Genomic DNA, 17710 nt, shown 5'->3' with positions numbered 1-17710 from the left:
GGTAGAGGAATTGAGTTCCGGAGTACTAAGGTCATGTTGCAGTTGTATAAGACTCTGGTGCGGCCGCATCTGGAGTATTGTGTGCAGTTTTGGTCGCCATACTACAGGAAGGATGTGGAGGCACTGGAACGGGTGCAGAGGAGGTTTACCAGGATGTTGCCTGGTATGGTAGAAAGATCGTATGAGGAAAGGCCGAGGCACTTGGGGTTGTTTTCATTGGAGAAAAGAAGGTTTAGGGGTGACTTGATAGAGGTGTACAAGATGATTAGGGGTTTAGATAGGGTCGACAGTGAGAATCTTTTTCCACGTATGGAGTCAGCTATTACAAGGGGGCATAGCTTTAAATTAAGGGGTGGTAGGTATAGGACAGATGTTAGGGGTAGATTCTTTACTCAGCGAGTCGTGAGTTCATGGAATGCCCTGCCAGTAGCAGTGGAGGACTCTCCCTCATTATGGGCATTTAAGCGGGCATTGGATAGGCATATGGAGGATAGTGGGCTAGTGTAGGTTAGGTGGGCTTGGATCGGCGCAACATCGAGGGCCGAAGGGCCTGTACTGCGCTGTATTCTTCTATGTTCTATGTGATGTGAACTGCATTCTGAACCCCTCGAGTACAGCTTTATTCCAAATCAGTTCCAACAAATCTAGTTCCGTCGCAAACTACCTGCCTTCACCCACATCTCCAGTCTTACACAGCCAGAAGTACTGAATGGATGTTTTTTTTTCATTTAAAAAACATCTTTCTATACCCAACAATCACTAGAGCAGTTTGGTTTTGTATAGTTTTGGCACATTGAAAACAAACATTAGAGTTTGACTATCATGACAGTTCCAACAACCCAAAGGCATTTCTTACTAACGCAATGTAGCAGTTACATATATTTGGTGTACCAGAAGATCTGATAATGGGTCCCTACTGTAATTTGGTTCAAAGACTTTACATGGTAGCTTTTCCTTTGAGGCAGTGTTCCCTCAGTAAGGAACGCCTTGGGCTTGTTTTGTTCTTCATACTTAAAGACTACAGAATCAAAGTGCTTCAGCTACTATGTTTGTATAAAAAAAGAATAAAGTAATTTTTGAAATTAAAGAAACATAAAACCCTCAAAAGGAAAGACCAGCTCGTGAATATTCTCAACAGCCCTCAAAATCACCACCAAACACCAGCCTTCAACAAAAAAAAGTGTTGGACTTACTGCACGAAGTGAAATTGACAACCTTTTACAGAAGTGACTCAGAAGTAGCCAAACCACTATTGAAGCTGATCCAATAGAACATTAATCAATAAAGGACAGCATGGTGGCTCAGTGGTTAGCACTGCATCTCACAGCACCAGGATCCCAGGTTCGATTCCAGCCTCGGGTGCCTGTCTGTGTGGAGTTTGCACGTTCTCCCAGTGTCTGCGTGGGTTTCCTCCAGGTGCTCTGGTTTCCTCCCACAGTCCAAAGATGTGCAGGTTAGGTGAATTGGCCATGATAAATTGCCCATAGTGTAAGGTGCATTTGTCAGAGGGAAATGGGTCTGGGTGGGTTACTCTTCGGAGGGTCGGTGTGGACTGGTTGGGCCGAAGGGCCTGTTTCCACACTGTAGGGAATCTAATCTCTAAGGAGGAATACTGCTCTGGTCCATCCCACCAGCATGACTCCTCCAGCTAATAACAATTATTATTAACCTATTCCTAATAAGAAATCCAATAAAAGAAACTACCAGTGCTCCAATATAATTTACTCAATAATGCGCTCACCAATAATCAGTTGGATTTCACCAGTTCCACATGGCACAGCCTCTTTTCAGCTGTGAGCTAATCATGAATTAATCAAGAAGAGCAAAGCACAATAGCAGCATTGGAATTGGAGAAATGGATTTAATTTACATCTTTGTTTAGCTGAAACCCAAATACATAAAAATGTATACATGGAGTAGCTTAACAAGAGGCCACTCTCTGAAGTAAAATATAACAGTGAAACATCTAACAAAATTAGCAAAACAGCAAATCTTCGAAGTGCAAGCGCTAAAGGAATCATTAATACTACCAGACAAATCACTGATTTACCATAATCCAACATTAATGCAATTACATCTGAGTACAGCACAATTCAATAAACTATTTAATGGACAAAGTAGAACACTTGAAAAAAGACCAGCTTCTTGAATTCAGCTCTTGTAAAAAAACAAACTGTTTTGATTGCAAAGTCTACGTGCAGACTTTAAATTATTCATGAATTAATCCAGCTTTTTGCTATGCACCAAATGGAAAAAAAAACTATGGATAAGTTGAAGAAAAAAAGTTAAACGCTGGGGGATTATAGTGTGTCAGTACGGTGAACAACCTATCTGGTGCTCAACTTATTTGTCAGAACTAGCACTGATACTTTACTTTTATCATTAGTCATCCGAGTATAATGAGTTTTGAGAAGATGTTTTGCTCAGGTGGAAGTTATGGATGTCGGTTTGCTTGTGGAGCTGGAAGGTTTGTGTTCAGACGTTTCGTCAGTGATATTTACCATTTTACGCACTGAGAAAATGACATAGTCATAGGAAATGATGTCACCACAGGAAATGACATCACAAAACCAAGGAAACTCAAACATATAAATAGAAAGCGGGCTACACCAACAGTGCTTCATTTGGAGGATCACTGAAGATGTTACCTAGTATGGTAATAAACCATCTGAAAATGAACCTTCCAGCTCAGCGAGCAAACCTACATCCTTTCTAGCATAACATTAATGTGGAGGAGAAAGTGAGGACTGCAGATGCTGGAGATCAGAGCTGAAAATGTGTTGCTGGAAAAGCGCAGCAGGTCAGGCAGCATCCAAGGTCAGGCTGCTCCTTGGATGCTGCCTGACCTGCTGCTCTTTTCCAGCAACACATTTTCAGCTAACATTAATGTGGACCCTCACAAGGGTGGTCTGAATAATTTACTTCTTTTTTGAAAGGAGGACTGAACAGAACTCATCCACCACCAATCTCCTGAACTTTGCTGACCTTGCACTAATTGTAAAAATTTGGCTTTAAGTCATCTCACTATTTCCAGGCTCAAGGTATGGTCCTAGTTATGCCTGTCTCTTATTGGGGTCTGTGAAACAGTCTTGCTTCCAGTTCTACTCAGGCATCCTCCCATTAATCCTTTGCTGATACATCAATGATATCATCAATCCTGTCTTGCTCTCATCTGGAACTGGAAAAATCAATCAGTTCCGCTTCCAATTTCCAACCTTCTCTCACTGTCAACACCTCCATCTCAGATTCTTCCCTTCCCTCCCCTGACTTTGCTTATTCTATTTCTGGGGATACACTGTCCACTAATGTCTCATGCAAACCCGCTGACTCTCATAGTTACCGCACACCCTTATTTGTACCAGAACTGCATTCCATTATCCCAATTTCCCTGAATCTGTTGCTACTGATTTAACAATTCCATCTTCCACAGGGGTGCTTATGACATGCCCTCCTTTTTCATCAAGTGAGAATTCCATCCCCACTCCTCATCCAACCACAGTTGGCACGGCTCTAAGCTGTGTCTGACCCATTGCCTACACTTCTGCCCTGACCCTTTCCACTTCCTTATGAAACAGCGGTAGGGTTCAACTTTGTCCTCACTTCTCACCCTGCAAAACATCATCCTGTGCCATCTCCAGGGTGCCACCAACAAGAACACTTTCTCCTCTCTTCCACTGCCTGTCTTCTCTGGATTCATTCCCTCAGTGACACCCTGGTTCACTTTATCACTTCGAACACTCCCTCACCCTTCCTGAGCAATCAGAGCTGTTTTTTTAACCTCCTCCTGTCTATGGTCCCAATCACACTTTCCAGATAAAGCAGTGATTTACTGGTACTCCTTTCAATTAGGATTGTCTGCTGGATTTACTGCGCACAACACAGTCTCCTTTACATTAACAAGACCAAAACACAGACTTGGTGACCACTTCACACAATGCCTCCGCTCTGTACATAAGAATGACCCCTACCTTTTAATAACTTCGCATTTCAACAAACCATCTTTCTCTATGCTGATGTTTCTGCCCTAGTCCTGCTATAGTGCCCCAGTGAAGCTTAATGCAATCTCGAGGAACAGCACCTCATTTTACACTTAGACACTTTACAACTTTTCAGAACTCAACAGTTCAACAATTTCACAATGCAAACATTGTCCATCATTTTGACCACCTGTGGTGAAACGGTTAAAAATTATGTCCCAATACATGTGTGAATCTAACCGGAATGGAGGTGTTGCTTAGTCCCGTGTGAATCTTATTACACACCTCCCCGTGTGAATCTTCTTATCTGTATGTAACCAGAATGGAATGTGTTTTTTAGCCTTGCTCTGCTGTTCACATGAATGTTTATATCTGGAAAAGAGTATATCAGCTGGAAAAGTCTCCAGTTCGGTGAGTCTGCTCCGGGGTTACGTTTAACCGCCGAGCGTGGGTTGTTGGCAACCGCTCTACGAGAACTGACGGCTCCCAGTTCCGGTAACATGTAGAGTGAGTATAAGCCAGACCCGTTGTATGAGACCTGGTTGTGGCGACGCTGCGGGGAATAAAATGCCCATATTCTAGCAGACTCGCCTCTTGGTCGTTTGTTCTGTGTCAGACGACTCTCCTACGAACCTGACCTTGAGAATTTTTTAAAACACCACCATACACATACACACAATGCCTTGTAGGCTTTTCTCTCAGTACAGATTTAATCCTGCCTGCATTCCTCACCATCTATTCCATTTGCTCTCCTCCCAGTTTGTCAAGATTTTCAAAAAAATTTTCAAGTCTGCATATCTCTGAAGAGGAGATTTTGGATTTGAATCGTAAACTCGGTTTTCTCTCTGCATAGTTGCTGGTAGACTAGCTGAATTTCTCTGGCAGACTCAATTTAATTTCAGATTTCCAACATTCAGAGCATTTTGCTTTCATTTAAGGACCTTAATCTGATTTGTTTACCCTTGAATTTGTATAAAGTTTGCTTCATGGAAGTGAGGCTTTCCATTTTGTAAATTTACCACAGTATTGGCTTGACCCTTTTTTGAACAAAAGGTGAATTTAGTTGGAGTAGATTCATGTAAATAATGATCTGCAAGTAGAATTTGCTAAGAAGCATTCCTGCATTCCCTTCTCCCCTTAAATTGCTTTTGATTCTGTTCCCACAATGTTTAACCATTTAAAAATTGTTTTGACTAGTGTTCCCATCTTGGAAGTAGTGGCATTATAGTGAAGAAGAAAGAATATCAACCTCAAAGCTGGTGGTACACCATTGCTCACCTTCCAAAACTTAACAGGTACATTTATTGGTCCTTCCTCTTTCCCCACTTCCAGTAGAGCTAATTATTACTTTTTGAGAGTCAGGATACATACCTAAAGGCTAAATTCATGAAATATACTTGAAAATAATTTGGAAAACAGGGACAGATGTTGAGATGGAAAGGTTTTCACAGAGCAAGTTCCATTTAGGTGGTCTTAAGTGGCTGAGTGCCTTGTTAAAAAAAACATATACACAAGAAGCTTGCATCAAAAGACTGAAGTTTGCAAAAAGCAATGCGAAGTTGAGAAGGGCACAAGCTAAGCCAGATCAAGGTCATGGAAAGACATCTGGGATAGCAAGGATGTTCAGTTAATTGCATTGATTGGATTAATTAAGAAAAAGGAAGCATATGTCAGGTATAGACAGGATAGATCGAGTGAATGCTTCGAAGAGTATAAAGGAAGTAGGAGTATACTTAAGAGGGAAATCAGGAGGGCAAAACGGGGATATGAGATAGCTTTAGCAAATAGAATTAAGGAGAATCCAAAGGGTTTTTACAAATATATTAAGGAAAAAAGGGTAACTGGGGAGAGAATAGGGCCCCTCAAAGATCAGCAAGGCGGACTTTGTGTGGAGCCACAGAAAATGGGGGACGTACTAAATTAATATTTTGCATCAGTATTTATTGTGGAAAAGGATATGGAAGATATAGACTGTAGGGAAATAGATGGTGACATCTTGTAAAATGTCCAGCTTACAGAGGAGGAAGTGCTGGATGTCTTGAAATGGTTAAAGGTGGCTAAATCCCTAGGACCTGATCAGGTGCACCCGAGAACTCTGTGGGAAGCTAGAGAAGTGTTTGCTGGGCCTCTTGCTGAGATATTTGTATTATCGATAGTCACAGGTGAGGTGCCGGAAGACCGGAGGTTGGCAAACGTGGTGCCACTGTTTAAGAAGGGCGGTAAAGTCAAGCCAGGGAACTATAGACCAGTGAGCCTGACCTCAGTGGTGGGCAAGTTGTTGGAGGGAATCCTGAGGGACAGGTTGTACATGTATTTGGAAAGGCAAGGACTGATTCGGGCTAGTCAACATTGCTTTGTGCGTGAGAAAACATGTCTCACAAACATGATTGAGGTTTTTGAAGAAGTAACAAAGAAGATTGATGAGGGCAGAGCAGTAGATGTGACCTATATGGACTTCAGTAAGGCGTTCAACAAAGTTCCCCATGGGAGACCGATTAGCAAGGTTCTATCTCATAGAATACAGGGAGAACTAGCCATTTGGATACAGAACTGACTCTAAGGTAGAAGACAGAGGGTGGTGGTGTAGGGTTGTTTTTCAGACTGGAAGCCTGTGACCAGTGGAGTGCCACAAGGATCGGTGCTGGGCCTCTACTTTTTGCCATTTACATAAATGATTTGGACGCGAGCATAAGAGGTACAGTTGGTAAGTTTGCAGATGACACCAAAATTGGAGGTGTAGTGGACAGCTAAGAGGGTTACCTTGAATTACAACAGGATCTGGACCAGATGGACCAATGGGCTGAGAAGTGGCAGATGGAGTTTAATTCAGATAAATGCGAGGTGCTGCATTTTGGGAAAGCAAATCTTAGCAGAACTTATATGCTCCATGGTAAGGTCCGAGGGAGTGGTGCTGAACAAAAAGACCTTGGAGTTCAGGTTCATAGCTCCTTGAAAGTGGAGTCACAGGTAGATAGGATAGTGAAGAAGGCGTTTGATATGCTTTCCTTTATTGGTCAGAGTATTGAGTACAGGAGTTGGGAGGTCATGTTGTGTTTGTTCAGGACATTGGTTAGGCCACTGTTGGAATATTGCATGCAATTCTGCTCTCCTTCCTATTGGAAAGATGTTGTGAAACTTGAAAGGATTCAGAAAAGATTTACAAGGATGTTGCCAGGGTTGGAGGATTTGAGCTACAGGGAGAGACTGAAACAGGCTGGGGCTGTTTTCCCTGGAGTGTCGGAGGCTGAGGGGTGACCGTATAGAGGTTTACAAAATTATGAGGGGCATGGACAGGATAAATAGACAATGTCTTTTCCCTGAAGTCGGGGAGTCCAGAACTAGAGGGCATAGGTTTAGGGTGAGAGGGGAAAGATATAAAAGAGACCTAAGGGGCGACATTTTCATGCAGAGGGTGGTACTTGTATGGAATGAGCTGCCAGAGGAAGTGGTGGAGGCTGGTACAATTGCAACATTTGAGTGGCATTTGGATGGGTATATGAATAGGAAGGGTTTGGAGGGATATGGGCCAGTTGCTGGCAGGTAGGACTAGATTGGGTTGGGATATCTGGTCGGCATGGACAGGTTGGACCATGCTGTACATCTCTATGACTCTAATTGACACAGATCGCCCTAGTCACTTAAGTAACATTTCTCCTAATCATGGATTTAATATTCATACTTAAAATTAAAAGATTGTACTTAAATTACTGAAAAGTTCGCTTTATTCCACAAATCTCTACTTGACCGTGGCCTATCCAAGTTTGGAACGTTCACAACACAAACTAGCATCAGAAGACTGGACCTTACGTAGTTAGTGTTTCGATGAGAGTGGTGCTGGAAAAGCACAGCAGGTCAGGCAGCAGCCGAGGAGCAGGAAAATAGAAGTTTTCCGTCAAAAGCCCTTCACCATGATTCCTGATGAAGGGCTTTTGCCCGAAACATCGATTTTCCTGCTCCTCGGATGCTGCCTGACCTGCTGTGCTTTTCCAGCACCACTCTAAACTCTGGTTTCCAGCATCTGCAGTCCTCACTTTTGCCTAGTTACATAGTTAGTGCTCATATTCGCATTGCTGTTGATGCTATGCCATTTCTATGGGCAGTTAACAGTCAACCATATTGCTGTGCATCTGGAGTCATTGTTCAGTGCAGCAAAGGTTCATTAGTGAATGAGATGGGATTTTAGAATTTGCATTGGTATACTACTGAAATCATATGTTAGCCTGTCCTTTCAAAATCTTGTAATTTGCCTGTTAGAAAAGATGCAGAATTCTGAAAACCTTTTACCATTTGGGTATCAACTTCAAAATTATTCTCAAGACACAATTCTGAAATAAACTGTTGTTTAAAATTTTCAAAACAGGAAACCTTATCAATGTAGAACCAATTGCGCCACAGAGGTCAGTTCCCATTCTACATTTGCAAATTTAAGAATAAATATGAATTACCCTATTGAAGATGTGGTTGTGCCAATGATTTTTAAAACATTATTTGTACTTCTCAGCAAACTATAATAGTTCTTTAGTCTTTCATAAAACTGCTGTCTGTTGCAATGATCATGAGAACTCTAAAAAATCTGGCAAGCTGCATCAGACTGGATTTACTTGTTTTGCTTATACAAACTTGTTTATCCACTAGGAACTAATTCCAGAAATGAGCATTACACACAACAAAAAAAGATATGAAAAGTGAATTGGAACAGTTTGAGAATATCTGAAAGTGAATGGATTCTCATGTATGAAAAAATCCAGTAAATTAGGCTGAACAAATGTGACACACATCTTACCTGCATCCCTGGTTGTGCTCGGTGGACGCTCATGGCGCAGATAGAAACAAACATCCTTTCTTTGAACACCCCACTGTTGTAGAATATCATATATACGCTCATTATCTGCTATGACACGCTCTACATGGAAGAAAAACTAAATTATTTCTGTTCAACATAACCGAATACTACTAAAAAGCGTTTTCAACCTACAAATCATGAGACTTGACATTCTTTACACACTAAAGACTGTATCTTTTTAAGTTTCTGTATTCTTGATCACAGACAGAACTGGGTAAAGTTACAAGTCATGTTTTTCAGACTCTGTGCTGGTTTCTTTCCTCCACAGTGAGAGTGAGCACACGCGGCAAAAGAGGGTTAAGTGAGATAGAAAGAAAGGAAAAGGTGGGAAGAGACATAAGGGGAACAACAGGGGGGAGAGCGCGAGAGAAAGAGAGAGAGATGAGCAGATGAGAGAACAAAGAGGGGGAAACGGACAGAGATGGGGCAACGGCAGGGGAGAAACAGGCTGGGGTGGGGAGGGCAACGGAGGTGGGTGGGACATGAGGGGGGACAGAGAGGGATGGGGAGCGTTCAGAGAGGGTCAGGGAGTTGAGAGGACAGAAAGGGACTGGGGTAAGGGAGGGGGTGGTGGGTGGGTGGGGGTGTTCCTCTGCAACAAGAACCACCTCAAACCTGAAGGAAGCTTTTTTTTCCCTCAGCCATTGTAGTAAACTGTGCCTTTTAACAAAGACGTCATAGACATCAGAATTAATTGCCTCATGCATCCTACAAGCAAGTATTGGAGAACAAGGACTGAGCCGTACATACTGACAATCTAAATGGATCACCTCAGTGAAACCTACAGGGAGTCAGTGAACTTCCTTCCAAGTCTCTCTCTCGCTCTCTCTGCCCTTCACACTCTTCTTGTGTTTGTATGTTTGTGTAGCATGAGTTTTATAAGGGGTTTAAAGTTTTAACTGAAGTCATATGCTGATGGCTCAAATTGTAGGCTTGTAGCTAGAAATTATTTATTTGTAATAAATGGCAATTCTTATTAAGCACAAACTGGGCCATGCTTTGATAACCTAGACCTAAAAAGACAGGTAAATCAGAGAATCTTGTGTACTTTAATAAAGTTTTTAACATTAGTGACAACACTGAGAACACTCAATGTCCAGCATATTCCTTCAGTAAGGCAATAACAACACGTATGATGTACAAATTATTCTTCATAGCAAATTGAAAACAAACTAGGAATTTTGTTTAGCATTTCATCCAACAAAACGACACTGTCTCAGCTGACAATCTGTTCCAAAGTGCTTTCAGTTAAGATAGGTTACTACCTACCCAGTATGAGCAAAACATGTAGGAGAAAGTGAGAAAACATGAAACTGCTCTGTAGGATTCATGAGAAAACTATTTCAAGTTAACTGGTTCAATTTTTTTTTGCCTTTGCTAATGTCTGTTAATTTGCAACAGCCTCAATGCTACGTTATAGCCAGAACATACAATATAAAATAGCCTTTTTGCAGTATTCTAAAAGAAACCAAGTCAATAGTGTCTATCCAACAAAATAGCTTGAACATGTAGCAGCTGAACAGATTTCACTTACCAGCACCATGCCAACGCTCAGCCAAATAACAGTCTCTCTCTCCTGGTTCTTTGCAATAACCAATAACATCTCGACACGTGGTATCTGGAGTGATTGGTACCTCTGTGTAATGTTGATCATTGTTCCTCAGGTACACAGTGAGAAACATCTACATCAAGCAAAGAGAAAAGCTTTACCTAGATCAATTTTTCCTCAACACTGCCAAGCTCATAATGAAGATCGTGTAATTCTACACTTAGTCCAAGCATCAAGTTTATCCACAGTGTGAAAATTATACATGATCAGAATTGATCTTTTACAGTGATCAACCAACAGCAGACGACTTACACAATATTATCTCATGGTTTAGCAAATGATTTAAAATCTTTGAAGTTGTACACATGGCTACCACTGCATGTTAGTGCCTCAAGTATAGTTGGAGCTGCATTTGTCCAGGCAAATGAAGATATTTAATCATACTGTTAACATCAATTGTAAATGATGAATGTTCGTGGGGCATCAGATGAGTTAATCACCACAGAACTCCCAGATTCTGACTTCCTGTAGATATTGCAACTGATTCCATTTCTGGTCAATGGTAACCCTGAGCATATTGTTTCTGTGGGATTCAACAATGATAATTATAGATTGAGGAAGATCATGTGGTTGCAGATTATGGATGAATACCATTCTGGAGTTGCTGATGGCTTCCAGTGTCCATAATACCTAATTTTAAGTTGCTACATATGTATCCAATTAGCATAGCAGTGATGTCAAAAAACATAATGAAGGGCATCTTATGAAAGAAATGTTTCTCCTGGCTTGGGGTGCCTCAAACTCGGGTTCTCAGATTAATGCATCTATCATTTAGGACTGAGACGGAAAGAAATACCTTCATACAGAACTCCGAATCCATGGAACTGAATACATCAGATACTGTGGATACTTAATTTATTTAGAGTCATTCAGCACAGAAGTCAGAGTCATAGAGATGTACAGCATGGAAACAGACCCTTCGGTCCAACCCGTCCATGCCAACCAGATATACCAACCCAATCTAGTCCCACCTGCCAGCGCCCGGCCCATATCCCTCCAAACCCTTTCCTATTCATATACCCATCCAAATGCCTCTTAAATGTTGCAATTGTACCCAGCCTCCACCACATCCTCTGGCAGCTCATTCCATACAAGTACCACCCTGTGTGTGAAAAGGTTGCCCCTTAGGTCTCTTTTATATCTTTCCCCTCTCACGCTAAACCTATGCCCTCTAGTTCTGGACTCCCCGACCCCAGGGAAAAGACTTTGCCTATTTATCCTATCCATGCCCCTCATAATTTTGTAAACCTCTATACGGTCACCCCTCAGCCTCCGACACTCCAGGGAAAACAGCCCCAGCTTGTTCAGCCTCTCCCTGTAGTTCAGATCCTCCAACCCTGGCAACATCCTTGTAAATCTTTTCTGAACCCTTTCAAATTTCACAACATCTTTCTGATAGGAAGGAGAGCAGAATTGCATGCAATATTCCAATAGTGGCCTAACCAATCTCCTGTACAAACACAACATGACCTCCCAACTCCTGTACTCAATACTCTGACCAATAAAGGAAAGCATATCAAACGCCTTCTTCACTATCCTATCTACCTGCGACTCCACTTTCAAGGAGCTATGAACCTGCACTCCAAGGTCTCTTTGTTCAGCAACACTCCCTAGGACCTTACCATTAAGTGTATAAGTCCTGCTAAGATTTGTTTCCCAAAATGCAGCACCTCGCATTTATCCGAATTAAACTCCATCTGCCACTTCTTAGCCCATTGGCCCATCTGGTCCAGATCCTGTTGTAATCTGAGGTAACCCTCTTAGCTGTCCACTACACCTTCAATTTTCTGCAAACTCACTAACTATACCTCTTATGCTCGCATCCAAATCATTTATGTAAATGACAAAAGCTAGAGGCCCAGCACCGATCCTTGTGGCACTCCACTGGTCACAGGCTTCCAGTCTGAAAAACAACCCTACACCACCACCCTCTGTATTCTACCTTTAAGCCAGTTCTGTATCCAAATGGCTAGTTCTCCCTGTATTCCATGAGATCTAACCTTGCTAACCAGTCTCCCATGGGGAACCTTGTTGAAGACCGTACTGAAGTCCACATTGATCACATTCTACTGCTCTGCCCTCATCAATCTTCTTTGTTACTTCTTCAAAAACCTCAATCATGTTTATGAGACATGATTTCCCAATCACAAAGCCATGTTGACTATCCCGAATCAATCCCAAATACATGTACAACCTGTCCCTCAGGATTCTCTCCAACAACTTGCCCACCACTGAGGTCAGGCTCACTGGTCTATACTTCCCTGGCTGGTCCTTACCACCCTTCTTAAACAGTGGCACCACGTTAGCCAACCTCCAGTCTTCCGGCACCTCACCTGTGACTATCGATCATACAAATATCTCAGCAAGAGGCCCAGCAATCACTTCGCTAGCTTCCCACAGAGCTCTCGGGTACATCTGATGAGGACGACCATTAGGTCAAACCAGTCCAGGCCTAACATAATCCCAAACTAAACTCGTCCCACCTGTCAGTTCTTGGCCCATATTCCAATTATTGAGCCTATTCGGAATTATTTTTGGTTACCAAAGGAATTAAGAGCTAAGTGGTTAGTGTGGGAAGGTGGAATTGAAGATCATCCATGAACTTACTGAATAGTGATGTAGAATTGAGGGATCAATGGTGCTCCACTGGAACCACTGAGCAGGTCAGGCAGCAAACGTAGAGCACAAAACAGTTAATATTTTAGGTGGATGATTGTCCTTCACCCTCTGTACCATTCAAGCATAACTTCTCTCCTTTTTTAAGGCTTTGGCATTCTGCCTAAAATTTGACCCCCAGAATTGTATGCAGCATGCTGGCTGAGGACTAACCATTAAATAACGTAAATCCAGTTAACTGACTTTATATATTCTATGTCACTATTTATAATGCTTAACAAGCCACTTGTGCTTTATCACTTGAAAAAAAACACAGCTTTATTAATTCAATATGCCACTTCTACGATCTGTGTCTATACTAGATCTCTCTGCTATCAAGTAAATGAAGTAGAAATTACCTCACCCTTCCTCTCAGAGTATTTGTTCAAATGACTGTGGACATAATTAAATTCCATTTGTGATGTACCTTCCTATTTCACAATCGAGAGTGTGGTGCTGGAAAAGCACAGCAGGTCAGGCAGCAGAGCTCTCTTGCTTCTCAGCTGCTGCCTGACCTGTTGTGCTTTTCTAGCACCAGTCTCGACTCTGACCTCCAGCATCTGCAGTCTGCACTTCCTTCCTATTTCACAGTCAGTCTATGTCTTCTTCAAGTTTGCCACCATTCTCTTCACAATGAACTAAGACTGCTCCAAGACCTACATTTAGTTTCCCTAATAAAGAGATATGCCTATGAAGCTTTGTCGAATGTGGATGATGAAATACTTACATCTAGGCACATCTATCTAGGAATGGCAGCTGTTCTGAATGCAATACCTAAATTTCAGAATTCACAACTGTGGTGCTGCTAAAACTCTCTTTGATTTGCCGTGCATATTCTTTCCAAACTTCACAAACAAATGCTCCATCAGCCTTGGCCTGATGCTCCAAAGATTTAAAAATATTTTTGTGTCTATTCCAATGGTTTTGGTGGATGGTCTCATCGCACATTATAAATTGCTTAAAATGTTCATAATGTAGTCAAAATTACTTTAAATTTATCACTGAAGAATATTTTGAAATACACTTTATATATTATCTAATGAAGTAATTGTTCATTTTTCATCAACTAATTTCAACAAATCCAAATTTGTATCTCCAATTTCAGATTGAGAAACATTATCTGGTTTGAAGCAGTTATCAAAATAGAAACTTACAGCCAACTAAAAGTTTACTGAAACACAAAACTGCATATCAACTTGGTAAATAGAAATATTTCATCCCGAAGTCGAGAATCACTTTCATTCTCTGGGATTGCCTTTTTTATTTCACTTCATTTCTCATTCATGACATGAACTTCTCGCTCTTAGGCACTTAATACTTATCAGCGCCAATGATACAAATACATCTCAGAAACACTGCAGTACTTTACTGAGAAAACCTTGTATTTTTATGCTTGTATGCTCAATCAAATATTTTCGTTGAAGCAATAGGACATCGGCAGCATTCTCCCCGAGAATTGCAATGCACTGTATTTGCAGTAATTATCTTCTGCATTGACAACACACGTATGATGATTTACAACGCATGCACATTTGGCTTTAAGAGATGAAATTAATTCCATTGTGTACGCAAGCATACACCAATTAATTAAAAAAAAACTTAAAACAGCAACATTATAACAGTGTTAAATTAGTCAGCAATTATTTGGTTACCTTCTGCAAGGCCTGACCTCTTAAGTTTACTGTCTATGTGGTCTAACACAAAGTTGGGCAAGAAAACAGGAAGTGATGCTTTGTAGGTGGAGTCATGATAAGAATTATCGTTTTTCACGAACAATTGCAGGGTCACTGTATTCATCACCCACAGGAAAGCTTGCATCTCAAATTGAAGCTAAACTTCCTGCTATTAGGTTGTGACGCAATGCAAACCTTTAACTATTTCTGCCTTTCCCAAGTAGGGTAGGAAATGAATATCAAAACTCCAGCAGGTTCTTAAAAACTTTATAAAAAAAAAGTTGTTGTATTACCAACACAAACATTTCCATATGTATGTAAGCCCAATTTCCCAAAATTCTGCCATTGTTCATCTATCTGAATATTGATTGTCATGAAGCTATTATTTTGTACACGTTAAACCTCTAAATTAACTACTTTACTGGAAAACAATACAAAAGTGTAAGGATTGAGTAGATACAAGAAAACAATTATTTATTCTGCTTCAGTTCAAAATACCAATAAAGTATCTAAATATGATCAGCAAGAGACAAGATATGAAGGTCTGAGACATTATGACAACTTGGATAAAATTCTTGAAACTCTACCAAATCCAAAAGCACTTTGTAGGGAATTCTATGTGCCCTAATACTGTACAAATAAAGCACTTAGCAACCATCATACATTCTGCTTCCTCATTCCCAAAACAGTGTACACGTAGATCCAGAAAAGTAAACAAATCACCGTCAGTCGAAACACTTCCTCCAAACAAGGGCACAAAATACAGTGAAATGGAGGTGAAGTAGCCAAGAACTATAAGAACAAACACTTTATTCTCATGTCCCAATAAGATTTGTGTTCGTCATTGCATCTTGGGTCATGATAGTACTGAATCTGAAATTTTAAAGGTTCCATCATACATCGGGGAATTTAAATTATTTGAACTATTTAAGGATTTCACGAACAGAAAAAACTCCCCAGCTTTTGTCAGTCTTACTCATGGAGGCAAAATTAGATAAATTATATTGGGAAACAGAAGTTCTAAGCATTTCTAAACTGAGTTGAACGGTTCGGAGTAAAATAGATATTGTATGATTCTGCACTCGAATTTCAGCAAAATTCAGGTATTTTTGATGCAAGTGACACTATTTTAAGCAAATTAATGGTGATTCTAACAATTTTTGTCAAGACACAGGAGTGTCCTACATTGGCACATCCATGCCAAATTTACAATTTGGTTCTGCAATTCCATGCTGCGCTTTAGAGATCACTTGCACTTTTCCTTCCAATGCTGTTGTCAGGACACATTACACAACAGGGATGCATCTCAGATTCAACCAGGGTACTCGGGTGGAGGAAGTTACATTACTGATAAAAGTGTATCTCACAGCTGTACTGAGGGAGGATGCATCAGAGGATTTGGACAGTTAAGCAATATGATCAGAACTTACAAACAGGAAAGATGGAATCACACGCTGGGGTACACCACAGGCCTCCCAACAGCCAGCCTAAGATAGCGGAGAGAATACGCAGACAGATTTTGGAAAGATATGAAAACAGCAGGGTTGTTGTGGTGAGCAATTTTAAGTTTCCCTGTATTGATTGGGACTCACTACGTGCTAAGGGTTTGGATGGAGCAGAATTTGGAAGGACCATTCAGGAGGGATTCTTGAAACAATATGTAAACAATCCAACCAGGGAATGAGTTACACTGGACCTGGTTTTGGGTTGTTAGCCCAACCAGGTGAGTGAAGTTTCAGTGGGGGAGCATTTCGAGTGTAGTGACCACAATACCGTGAGTTTTTTGATACTCAGATAGGGATAACAGCATTCCTCAGGTCAAGGTGTTAAAAAAAAAGGGGTGGGGGGGAAGGTGAACTATAACAATATTAGCCAGGAACTGGAGAATTTTGATTGGAGGCAGCTGTTGGAAAGTTAACCTACATCGGACATGTATTTCAAATGGCAGTTGTTAAGATTTCAGGAGCAACACGTTCCTGTGAGAATGGAGGATATGCATGACAAGTTACATGAACCTTGGATGACCACAAATGTCATGACCTTGGTCAGAAAGAAAAAGGAAGCATACACAAGGTGGAGGAGCATGGGAACTGATCAATCCCTTAATGTATATAAGAACTGAAAAAAGGAATTAGAATGGCTAAAAAGGATGAAAAGTTAAAGAAACATAGAACATTACAGCACAGTACAGGCCCTTCGGCCCTCAGTGTTGCGCCGACCTGTAGAACCAATCTGAAGCCCATCTAACGTACACTATTCCATTCATATCTATATGTCTATCCAATGACCATTTAATTGCCCTTAAAGTTGGCGAGTCTACTGTGGCAGGCAGTGCATTCCACGTCCATACTACTCCGACATCTGTCCTATACCTACCACTCCTCAATTTAAAGCTACGTTCACTCATGCTAGCCATCACCATCCTAGGAAAAAGGCACTCACTGCCCAACCTATCTTATATGTCTCAATTAAATCGCCTCTCAACCTTCTTCTAACGAAAACAGCCTCAAGACCTTCAGCTTTTCCTCATAAGATGTTCCCTCCATCTCAGGCAACATCCTAGTAAATCTCCTCTGAAGCTTTCACATCCTTCATATAATGCGGCAACCAGAACTATACGCAATACTCCAAATGTGGCTGCATCAGAGTTTTGTACAGCTGCAGCATGATCTCTTGGTTCTGAAACTCAATCCCTCTACCAGTCATTAGCAAACAGAATTAAGGAGAATCCCAAAGCTTTTTATACATATATAAAATGCAAGAGGGTAACCAGGGAAAGGGTTGGAGACAGTGAGATCTGCAGATGCTGGAGATCAGAGTTGGGAGTGTGTTGCTGAAAATGCACAGCAGGTCAGGCAACATCCGAGGAACAGGAAAATTGACGTTTAGGGCCGGAGCCATTCATCAGGAATTGGGGTTGGCCCACTCAAGGAAAAAAAAACAGGGAATCTAT

The 17710-nt window shown here is 41.2% G+C and overlaps 1 protein-coding gene across 2 annotated transcripts in view; it reads right to left on the bottom strand.

The window, feature by feature from the left end:
* The window catches only part of LOC122552713 (apoptosis-stimulating of p53 protein 2-like), a 117491-nt gene that overhangs the window by 85875 nt on the left and 13906 nt on the right, over positions 1-17710 (bottom strand). For both annotated transcript variants that reach the window (XM_043695612.2, XM_087991255.1), the window contains exons 2-3: positions 10355-10502; positions 8761-8880 (exon numbers count right to left, since the gene is read on the bottom strand). In XM_043695612.2, the coding sequence (XP_043551547.2) occupies positions 8761-8880; positions 10355-10502 (268 nt within the window). The remainder of the gene's footprint in view (positions 1-8760; positions 8881-10354; positions 10503-17710) is intronic.

Source organism: Chiloscyllium plagiosum, unplaced genomic scaffold (genome assembly GCF_037043375.1).
Source record: "Chiloscyllium plagiosum isolate Xiang-an unplaced genomic scaffold, Cpla_swu_hap1 HiC_scaffold_10, whole genome shotgun sequence".
Taxonomy (NCBI): domain Eukaryota; kingdom Metazoa; phylum Chordata; class Chondrichthyes; order Orectolobiformes; family Hemiscylliidae; genus Chiloscyllium; species Chiloscyllium plagiosum.
Note: the sequence above shows the minus strand (reverse complement) of the source record. Positions and strands in the feature narration are given on the sequence as shown.